Below are 12,270 nucleotides of genomic sequence, written 5' to 3' on the forward strand. Positions count from 1 at the left end.
TCAGCTCCTCTGTCACTTGGAGAAGAATTCTTCTGTTTATAAAGTAAAGAGTTATAATAAAAAGCATATTCCATAATAACATGACTAACCAGAAGGTTCCTTTTTTCTGTCCAGGCGAAGATGTGCTCTGACTTGTCCTGGTTCACATCCATCACACGTATCGCTGCCAGGGTGTATATGAAATGAAAGCACAGTTTCACCAATCTTCACTTCATCTCCATGCTCCAGGATGTAGGGATCACATTTTATTTTAGGCTACAACAAAAATAAGTTTTGGCAGCCATGTTAATTATTTACTAATGAAGGTCATGAACGCTATTTCATGAATACTACTCATAGTTTAGTAATTCAGTTTGGTCTCACAAATGCAGGCAAGTATTTAACTGCTGAGGGTATTTCACTCTAGCAACGGCAGCCATAGTGGATTTTGCTAATATAAACCAAACATGAATTATTTTAAGTAGCCCTAAAACTGGAAGGGAACCAAGGAAGACACTAATACATGAAAGAAGCCACATAATGACATTGTTAGTGATTTGCCATAACGTATCTAAAATGACCGCATGACTACAGTTTTCTGCAATGTACACAGCGTTATAACAACAGGTACGCACCTGGAGAATCTGATTTCCATTAACAACTGTTCCATTCTGACTGCCTTGATCCACAAGAACGTAATTTTGCAAATCGTGGTCAAAATATACTTCTGCATGGAACTGATAAATAGAAGTGTAAGTGAAACATTCTTATTAAGCAAATACTTCACAATTTATATGCTATTTTCAAGTAAGATTTCAGGACATATTTTAGGGCCTTTTAACTAAGTAGTTCTGGCACTCTAAGTTAACTGAGTATTCCACACCTTATGATTTCATACATGTGAAATGCAAATTCACATGCTGGCCACAGCAGCATGAGCTAAAGTATACTATTAATAAATACCACTATTTTGACCATAAACTGATTCAGTACTGAGAAAGTATATACTTTGAATGTGGCAAGTATGCTTTACTTAACTACTGCAAAATTCCACAGTGTAGCATTTTTAACTATTCTAAAAAATAAAAGGCTTTTTTTCTTGTAAGGTATGTTACAGTACTCTCAATTTTTCCTCTTTCAATTAAAAAAATATCTAATCTCATTCTACAGCCCCGGGTTATTTGGTCTTTCGTAACTCAAATAACTCCCTAAATCCCATGCTTTTGTAAATTTCAAATAATTCACCTTTATCTGTATCTTAATACCCAGGACACAATAACTAACCATCATCTGCTGTTCCTTTGATATCCTTTCTAATATTGAGATTAAAAATATATTGTTCTGTTTGTTTTGATGTTGCAGTTCTACACGGGTATTGATCCCAAGCTCACAGAGAACATAGAAAACACAACTCCTGGACAAACTCAAGATATACACTACATCAAGAAATGGGCACTGAGCAAACCAAAATATCAACTTCTGTGGCCTACTGAGACTCCCAGTAAAAAACAGAACTCTAAAACCAGTGAGTTTCAAATCTGACAAGCAAAGATCCCTTTTGCTATAGCGAAAAAACCCAAGAATCAATCTGGAAATAGTGTTACTTTAAAACCAAATCTTTTCTCATGTTTCAGTTAACCACAGTTGCTATGTTCAGTAATAAAAAAAAAATCAAATTAAGGTTTTGTAGATTGACTAGCATTTACAACAGGAATACTCTCATAATGGTGGAAAGACTCACCAGCTCATTCAATAGGTAATTTAATTTCTACCTCTGTTTTATTCAGTAGGATGAACCCAAACTACTTCTAAAGATTCTGAATCTGCTGGGCGTAGTGTTATTTTTTAAAAATCTCAATTTACATTCAAAAAAAGCAAAGTGGGCCACTGCTATCAACTATGAATAGTGAGGAAAACAAACTGGTAGTTTATGTCCTGTTTCTACAGCTCTGTCATTTATTTTCCTACCTTTTACTCTTTTTATCTGCCAATTAAAGTAACTATATCAACAGTCAGGTTCCTGTGAAGTATTCAAATGGTAACATTAGAGGAAAATAAAAGCCTTTTGGCTTCTTTATGCACCCAGTTTCAGATACACGCCTGAAAAAGTCATTAATAGGAGGGAAAGATCTTGTCTGGAAATTGTTCAGTATGAAATATGGTACATGGCTGATTAATCAGAACTATCATCTGGAACAGACATAGTAAAGGTATTTCAGATACTTGCATTTGCAGATGCTTTTATACTTTTTGGGGTTTTTTTTGTTTGTTTGGATGGCATGTCTTTGTCAATCTACATTTCCTTTTATTAGGAGTGTTGTATTTGTGGTCTGTGTTAAAGTAGTTAGCAAAACAGAGCACATAAATTATCTTCAGTATTTCTTAACCACAAGAAAAAAATTCCATTACAATCTGTCACTGAAAGAAAGTCTGTTAAATTTTCAAACTCTTTATACATTACTCAGGTATATATACAGTTGCCTTGAACAAAAATAAAAAGTCTGCTGCTCTCAGCTAAACTGCAAGGATTGGAATACTTTATGATAAAGTTCTAACTAGCTGACATCAATATTTTATATACCATTAATAGTTAACAGAGGAATACATCTTCCTCAGGTTCAATAATGTAAGAAATACAAGACTCAAGGTATAATTAATTTACTGTGTTACACTGTCGATTAATAAAATTCCAATTAAAAAAAATTAGCTTTTCTAAACTCTGAAATCCATCGCTGTTCATGTTAAATTCCCATTCAGTAAAATACTGTATACTATCCTTTTTCTAACTTAAGATGTGGCTAAACCCACATGTCCTTCTAGAAGTGCTCAAAAAAATTAACACAAGATTTTTCAGAACGTAAAGCCATAGCATCTAAAGCTTCATTCATATGCCCATCTATCTCTCAGCAGACAGAAACAAGTTACCTTACTGACTCCAACTTCAGGAATTTGAAGTGTGTGTCCAACATCTTTTTCTCTGGAAAGGCAAGTTGATACATAAATGACGACAAAGTAGAAATAGGTCTAGTAAGTGGCTTACGAAAGGTGTGTTTCATTTGAACGTTAATATCATGTTTCTACTCTGAGCTATTTGTAGATTTAAACCAGTGTTGCTATATGCACAATGTAAAGACTTGCTTCACATCCCTTTTCCATCTATAAACTATACACAGTAGGCAATGAATATATGATAAAGCTGTGCCTTTAAATTTTTAGCTATAAACCTGGCATTTCTATCTGAACTTCTATACAAGACTTGTAAATAATAGTCTGAACTCTACATCCTTCAACCTCTTCAGTGCATCTTGGCATCAGTCTTCAATGCTGAAGTTGAATTCTTGGTAGAATCAGGCAGGTAATACAAGCAATGAAGGAGTAACGTGCACAGATTTTTTTTTCTTTGGTCAAAACCACTGCAGTATGAGGAAAGGATTTGTGTATTAGTTTCTTATACTAAGGGATGAAGAAGCAGTGCAGCTAGCAAAGGACTTATATGCACACTGCAAGAAGAACTGTCATCTGTTAATCTTCACACCTAGAAACTCCAGCTGTAAAAGCAAATCAAAACACATCTATCAGCATTAGATAAAAGCAGCTGAAAAGGGGTGAGGTTTTCAGTAAGCATGGAAGAAAGCATTAATTCATCATCCACACCGAACAAAAAAAAATATTTTTTTAATATTAGAACTAGAAGAATGCATACAGGCTAGTACAAAACCCAAGTATTTAATATTCAATTATTTAAGAATGATGAAACAAACCTATTGGAATTTGAATGTGTGAGGAAATTCAGGATATAATTTCTTGTGATCCTGAATTTCTGAAGTGTGTTCTTCCATTTCTGTGAAAGTTACTTGGTGGCCCAGAAAAAAAAGTTCACTTATTTTTAAGGAAAAAAAACCCCGTTTTACAAGAATGACTTGCAGCTATGCTGGTTAGACATAAGATCAAGTTATCACTAACAAATTTTTATGACTGCTGAGCTACAATAACTGCATATGCAGTCACCATAGCAGGCATGACGTTATACAACATGACAAACTCCTTACTGTGTGCTAAGCTAACTCAGAGTACTTTGAGATTGCTGCACGCTAGGAGGACAGACATTAAGAGTGGCTTCCACAGCTTTCAAAGTTAGGTATTGTTTCAGATATATATAACAAATTCAATTCAGTTTTACCTTCCAATTGTAGCAGGTTTCACGGCTGTGATAATATAAAGTGATCCCATCTGTAGAACTGGTGATCTTATTACAATTACTCTGATACAAGGAGGCCAGATCTTTTCTTCATCTACAGTTATAAAAAAACCCAAATGTTACAACCAATAAATTAGTTTTACCCCTATAGACCACAGCTTTCAAACAAGTGATATACATTCAGCCATCATTTCGCTGAATCCTATGCAACTTTCAGCAAAAGAAAGGTATAAGCACATTTGAGAGAAAATTCTGATAAGACCACAAAGGCTGACCACACACTAAAGTATTAAAAGTGTTTTCCTAATTCTGGCTATTATAAAACATGTGTACAACTGTTTAGTTACAGTAATAAAGTATAAATACATTCACAGAATTTACTAGAACATTGTAAGTTTACAGACCTCTACTCGTAACAGATTAGAATACAGTTTTACTTTGAGAAAAGGCATCACCATTTTGTTCACTGCATCACAAACCTAATGCATCTAGAACTTTAAGAAAAAATAATAGATGAGCCTACAGATGAATATGCTTTTTTTTGGCCTCAAAAATGTTAAGTAATTGTGTTTTAACAGCTGTAAGAATTCTGTTCTTGGATGTACGTTTGCATTAACAGTCTCCAAGCATCCCAGCTAGAAACTGACATCTTTGCCAGCGACAAACTGACATCTTTCCCAGCTAGAAACTGACATCTTTCCCAGCTAAGATGGGAAGACACTAGCTTGAGAGGTACTAGGAGGGAACTCTCTCCAGTTTTTATTACTCCAGCATTACTGCATTATTGGAAAATAGTAAGGGAAATTTAATCTGGAAGCCTGATGGTAGCAAGCACGTTTTGAATGGCATTAATCACTCAGAATCTGAGTAAAGTATTGAAAACAGAAGAAACAAACTGACTATTTAACTGTGAGCAGGGCACAGGCTGTAGTACAGACTTTTACAGCTTGTATTTCATTCTGTGATTTAATATTCTTTGTATATACGTAGTTCCAATTAGTTGTATTAAGGGTTTTATAGGTGACTTTTTGGTGTTTTTGCAAGAGACCATTCAGTTCTTGAGGAGGTCTATGGGCCTAGGAGAACACTTTCTTTGGTACAGAGAGGAAACCTGTATGGTGTTCAGTACCAACGTCTTACATGTTGCCACTGGAATACATAGAAAATAGGATTTCAAACAGTACTGAGTACTCCACTTTCATCCTTTACATCACAGTACATTCACCTTACATTGAATTACACGATTATGAACAGTATCAGAAATACTATGCATTAATTTAAGAGAATTAATACACAGAGTAACTGTGAGGTCTGTACTAGAGCCCCTATTTTGGCAATAGACTTCATTTATCCTGTCACTTCCCTAAATCTAAACAAATCTTATTCTACCACTGAGGTTCTACACAAGCACGGGAAGTTATAACCCTAAACTGCTTTTACAAAAGCACCACTACTTACTTCCAGCTACTGTGCAAGTCACGAGAAGGAAACAAATACTAAAACATATAGCACTACATAAAAGCCACAATAATTCACCTTCATCTTCTGAGTCTTCTGAATCAGCAATTTCTTCACTTGTTACTTCATCCTCACTGCTGTAGGCTTCGCACTCCGAATCTGTGATTTCACCTTCTTCTGGCTCACTCTCTGTGTCTGCTGTTCTACTGTCATCTGTGTATGCTGCAGTATCTGGTGTACTTCTGTGTGAATGTGAATTCATACTGTCTGTAGAAATTGATTCTTTGGCTGTTAAACTGTTCCGTGGTTTTCGGTCCATTTTAGTCTTCTTTCTGACATTTGGAGACTCTTCTTCTTCAGTAGAACTTACTTGCTCAGTAGTGGAAAAGCAATTCAGACTGTTAGATGATTTTTGTTCTTCTGTGTCCAAAACCTGGGGGGGATACAAATGTTACATTCTTTACAGATTGAGTTATCCTAAAATCTGCTATAAGCCTGGAAGTAAACTTTTCACTAGGAAGAATTATTTTTACAACTATTAAGAAATGGTTGAATTTCTAGAAGGTTTAGCACATGAAGTCAACAAAACATTTCAGTAGGAATATTTTCACATCCTATTAGACATGACCGAGACCATCTGCTGTTTGGGAAAATGTGACTGCACTCCTCTTCTAAACCTCATTTATTCCCTCCTCTTTTCTCACATCAAACTTCAGATCCTTGTCCTCACTTTCAAAGCTGTACAACAGCAGCTTGAATATTTTCCAGTTTTGCTTTTATGACACAGATTTCTGTCCATCTCAATTCTTGCAACTTGTTTACAAGTTCCTGAATGAATCTTCATCGTATCTTCCTTCTGTTTTTGTCTTCTCATTTTTTTCCACAAGGGTCCAGAGTATCTGGAATGCCCACCCATTCTTGCCTAATAACCTGCTCTTCCTCCTTTCAAAACTGCAACTTTAACAAAGCTTTTCATCAAGGTACTGCAGAGAACTTAAGTTTAATTTATGCTGTGTGGTACAGTTCTACAGAGAATCCATTTTCTACTGCAACAGATTTCTCCATTGAATACCAGATTAGATTATTGCAGGTTCTTCCACTGACACTTCATTTCATCAGTAGAAAAAAAGACAATCAACTTTTTTTTAACTTAGAAATCTAAGGTTTCAGATTTTGTCAGAGTACCTTGAAAATGTAATTCTCAATCTAGCCGCCCTGTTGACCACCTTAAAACAAAAGCCAAAAACAAACCAGCAGAAAACCTGCAGATAAATTCAAAAAACCCAGATCATAACTCACTTGCCATCTCAGATTCAGAACGAATGCATTCAATTGCCCTGAATTGTACCAAATATTGCAACTCAGCAGGTAAAATAAAACACATCCTTGGCTATTTTTCAGTAAATTTTCATACACAGCATTTTACATTTCAAGTTACATTAATTAATGTGAATGTTAACATTGTAGAAATTAACGCACTCTCAGTTTTCCATCGGTGGCTCACCTGTAAGACAAACAGAAGAATTCCTGTCAGCCCAGCAGCCAAGCTGCTGCACAGGACTTTATGGTGCACTTTGGAAACACTTTCAAGACAGTAGATTCTCAGGAATAATCAGCAAATTTTAAAAGAAAGACCTCATGCCTAACTGAAGGACTATTGGATTATTTAGGGTTTCTCTATAGTGCACTAACCCTCCCTCCTCCCTGAATCCACTAAGTACTGGAACTAAGAAGGAACAGGACCACAAGGCCACTTCCTAATGTTGTTTATTTTACATAACAGATGTAGTAATCGTCCCAAAAGTAAGACTACACAGTTCGTACATATCAGAAACATTAATTCCATTAGAAATATTTTTGGCAAATCCATTACAACTTTCACAAATGATCTTTTCCGGTGTCTTTATTTATGTTCAGTATGGTTATCAGACTGACATCCGACACAACACGGTGCTCTGCAATCCTAAATGTATTTCTTCCCATAATACTGTGAGCTATCAAAGTTTAACTAATCTGATCTGAAAACAGAGAAACTAAATAGTCTGCTGATATCACAGAGGCAAAGCAACAGATGACTGTGATGCACTGATGCCCAAGTATAATGCTCCAACCACTCGGCTTTCTCCACAGTGAATCCAGTGATACTTGTTTTTGGCATCACTTCAGATACTCTTAAATTATAAAGTAAAAAGGTGCTGTTTCAAAGCCTAGCTACTAAAGAACAGAGTCTCTGTTCTGGGTTGAAGACAGGAATTTTAAAAAACACCCCTGTACACAGACTATGGATTCTGTACTTAGTTCTGCAAATATGACCATTAAGCCTGTTCTCACAAGTTCCTGTATTTTTCCCACTATTACTACAATCAACTGTTAAGAAAGCAAATAAACAAAATAGTTCTGTTAAGTACTGATAAAAACATAATCTTTACATTAAGAAATCCCTGTACAAAATGGAGGGGTTTAAAATTGCACTCCTAAAGAATACATATTTTGAGCCCTTTATGATTTCACAGATTTCTATTGAGGCACATCTTGATGATGTCTAAATGATGCTGAATGTACTCTTAAAGCATTTGAGTGGGTTCTTTACCGGTGCTGAAGAAATATATATGATTAATAGTACTAATATAAAATATATGCAGCACAGATTAAAAGTGTAACTACACAAATACCTTGCCTCCATACACCCACTGATTCAAAACCAGCAACCAGCAGTGAACAGAATATTCAGTAAATATCATCCTGAATGTCCTAAAAAGTAATAGCAATGTGCTTCATTTCTCAGTGGCAGGATATTCAACTCTTCGTACCAAACTCATGACACATCACTCAAAGTATGCAAGTATGTGCTCATTGTAACCGTGTTTGTTACATCCTGACACTAAGCACACACATTCCTTTGTATGTTGCTTTGCCTAATGTAATAGCGTAAATAGTCAGTAGACCCATCCCAGCAGTCCTGTGTTGGATATGGATTGCCTCTATGTGATTCAGCTTTGGAAAACTTTGTATCTACTGAGTATTGCCACACGATCTCTGGCTTTTCTCTCGCTAAGCATGAGTTGAGAGGTGGGATGACTGATCTATTTCTTAACTACAGGCTTGAGTTGGTTCCTATTTCTGCATCTCTGACAAAGACAGCCAAAGGTGCAGGTGAAATCAGGATTTTTTATGTATGCCATAAGGAGTGATCTTACAAGAATCACAAATCAGGTTCATGTGACTGAAATTGATGGTTTTGCTTTATAAGGAATTGGCCACAAACTACTGATTACAATGACCTTCTGAAGTGCAGATGGGCCTGCTTACAATACATGATGAATGATCACAGTAAGTGAAGTGTTTTTAACGAAAAATTCAAAGCATTTTAAGTATTTAACTATGCTTATTTCTTTACTGTGACAGAGCAAGACACTTTGTCTTTCAAAACATAATTTTTCTGGATTATGCTTGATCAACATGCATGTTCATGCAGTTCCACAGCATGCCTACAAATCAGAATTTAAAAATGGTCAGCATTATTAGCTTAATTTTAAGAAATGCACTGTTTAAACAGCATTGTTTTCTAAATCAATTTTTTCTATTCAAAACATACAAATATCTACCAATACAACTTTTCAGAAATGCGTAGTCTCTTGCTTCTTGGTTTGCTAGAAGTTCAGTAGGTCAATTAATGGAATCATGGGTACTCAACACCCTCATCTAAAGGGCTAAAGGTTAGATCTTTAGCACTCTCTCAATTTGAAATATTAATCTGAAATTCAGTACATTACTAAAGAAACATTTTCAAACAGTTAAAAATAGCTATTCCACTCAGATGACTAAGCTTTCACTTGCTAGCACCATTTCACAAGTACTTCAGTTCCTGTCTTCCACCCTACACAATACTCTTAATTTCCAATGCAAAAAATCTAAGTAAAAGCCAGAAAGAGTAAAACTCTTCCTATATCACAAAGAAGCCATTTTATACAGATGTTGACAGCTTTTAACTACAGGAAACATAAATATGCGTTACCTAAAGATCATGTAATTTGTTCAGTCAGGACACCCTACGCTAGAGTGATGCTAAATAATGTCTCTTCCCAAATATTCTAGAATGCCATCAAAGTCTTCCCCAGATGTTTTACTTATACAGCATACAAATATACTTCAAAATTACTTTGTAGATGAACTGATTTTGACTAAATAGCTTAAAAAATTTATTAATTCCTTTAGGAAAATAGTATCTAAACATAAACTACTAGATATTAGTTTTCCGTTAATAAAAATACAAAGGTTAAAGGTAAACTTCCACGGACTAACATGTTTGTCTCAACTCTACATTCACCAGAAGCTGCCAGTCCCAAAGATGAAATCTTCAGATTAGCCATGCTTTATGTCAATTTATGTACCTAAAGATGGGACGAGTATCAGCAAAAAGTAAACTACACGTGATTAAAAAAACCCAAATCACCGATTCAAGAGTTCTATGGGAAATACTACTACAGAAGCCTTGTCTCTCCTATAGAAGTAGCTAGGATGCATCCGTAATGGAAAAGAATGGCAGAAGTTAATTTTGAGCACCATGCAGAAATAAAATTTGTTAGTAATTTAAGAATAAACTGTAAAAAAAATTTTTTTTGGGAAAAAAAGCACGTCAGATTCTGCATCTAAATTTTGCTACTTATTTGTAACGGGCCCAATCCAGCAAGTAGAACTATATGATCACTATTGCACAGTCTATTCTCCAACCCGTACAGAAGCACCGTATCTAGATACTGGGCTAGGGATCACATTATCATTGACGTCGCCTTGTGATTAATTTTGTAGTTTGGTGGTGGTTGGTTTCTGGGTGGGTTTTGGGGTTTTTTTGACTTCTAAAAATCAACTTATTTAAAGGTTTTTCTTGTACAGGAGATAATTATAGTAACTTTTTGCTCAACTTTTTTTTTTTTTTTGGATGCACCACTACAAAAGCATATCAGAACTGTAATGCCTGAAAGTTCCGAAGTATTCCATCCATCCTCTCTACACGACCTGCTAAGAGGCTATCTAATACTTCAGCCTGGCCAATAAAATTCCTGATCATCTATTAAAAGTCAGCATGTGGGCAGCATGCTTAGTTTCACAAGTTAAAAGAAAACTATTTGCGTAATACATGTTTGTTGACTGAAGAGAAAGGATTTCTTTAAAGTTCCTGTGTAAGTCAGGAACATTCTTCAGGAGACACTAAGCAGGTAACCCCTTTGCTGGTGTGTGGTGTTTTTTTTTTTTTGCAATTAATAGTAAGTGATAAAATGAAGGTACTTCTATTTCCTTGTTTGGTAATTCATCTTGTTAAAAATACAACAATATTTTAACAGATCAATGTTATTCTTTAGATTCCCAGATTTACACTGATATTTGTGAAGAATACACCTGTCATTTCTCTGTAGTTAAGCATCCAAACTTACTACTTACAGTATCAATTTACATGTAAGACAGCTGAGCATATAAAATTCTTCATAATAGCTGCACACTACACGGCAACTAAAAAACGCTCCTGTGACCAGAAACAGAAAGCTGACAGATTAATCTAAAAAGATCATAACTAGGCTAAGAGATTAAGTCATTCAAAAATCACATGTAATTTTGTAAAAACAACATACTACTACACCTATGAAGAAATATTTGCTGTGATAATCAATACACATAGCCCCTAACTTCCCTTATTTCTTGTATTTGACAACTTTTAAGTAATACTAAATATCAATACTTTACTTGTTTACATTTAATCCTTTAACTGAAAGAGAAGAGAAAACAAGTTCAAAAAATATTTTTTAATTTTACATTTCATAACCACTGCTCACTGTCTTCCCCCACTTCACACACATATTCTTATAAACCACCTCACCTTCACCCAGGAACAATAATGGTTAGGGTGCGTATGACATTCCCAGAATTAGACTCTGGTATTGCTTTATTTACAACTATTAGTGCTCCGCAGACCAGGCAATAAACCAAACCATTCCACTTTTACTGGATGTCAAAAAAAGAAAGTCAAGTAAAACCTACTTTGGTCAAGAAATTAGGTACTGTTTGGAGACATTTTTCAGGCTAGCAGCACAATTTAATAACCAACTGGGAAAAGCAAAAATGCAGTACTAGTCTTCAAAATAATTGTCACAAACAATATAATCAGTATTGAGGGACAGGTTTTATTTTAAATTTTTTTTTTTTTTAAAAAAATCAATACTGGAAGAGGGAATGGAAGTAAAAGAACGAAGACTGGGCCTAAGTGTGTAGAAAAGTGTTTGAATAGACAACATTTCAACTACAAAGTTCTAATGAAAACCAGGTATTTTTGATTTTGGTTTGGGATGTAAATAATACAATAACTAGCATGAACTAATTAGTGCCATTACCAATACAAGACCAAACTGGACAAAAGTAATATTGCCAAGAAATACCAATAAACCATGAACTGGACTGTGCAGCTTATAAAGCTTTTTTTCCAGTTTTGTAACCAAAGAATCTCCAATATTTTATTCTAACAGTTTTAATATTTTATTCTAATGTAACATATACATATTTTTAAGTAATGAATTAATTTTATGGAATTGCTGAATAGTTTGGGTTGGAAGAGACCTTAAAGCCCATCCAGTTCCAACCCCCTG

The 12,270-nt window shown here is 35.0% G+C and overlaps 1 protein-coding gene across 1 annotated transcript in view; it reads right to left on the bottom strand.

The window, feature by feature from the left end:
• Nucleotides 1–89: 89 nt before the first annotated feature.
• Nucleotides 90–12,270, bottom strand: part of LOC104513165 (angiogenic factor with G patch and FHA domains 1-like) — a gene marked incomplete at both ends in the record, with an annotated part of 15,417 nt that continues 3,236 nt past the window's right edge. The window contains 5 exons of the mRNA XM_010156419.1: nt 90–255; nt 615–716; nt 2,905–2,956; nt 4,160–4,271; nt 5,714–6,068. Of these exons, the coding sequence (XP_010154721.1) occupies nt 90–255; nt 615–716; nt 2,905–2,956; nt 4,160–4,271; nt 5,714–6,068 (787 nt within the window). The remainder of the gene's footprint in view (nt 256–614; nt 717–2,904; nt 2,957–4,159; nt 4,272–5,713; nt 6,069–12,270) is intronic.

The sequence above is a fragment of the Eurypyga helias genome, unplaced genomic scaffold (genome assembly GCF_000690775.1).
Source record: "Eurypyga helias isolate BGI_N326 unplaced genomic scaffold, ASM69077v1 scaffold44587, whole genome shotgun sequence".
NCBI lineage: Eukaryota > Metazoa > Chordata > Aves > Eurypygiformes > Eurypygidae > Eurypyga > Eurypyga helias.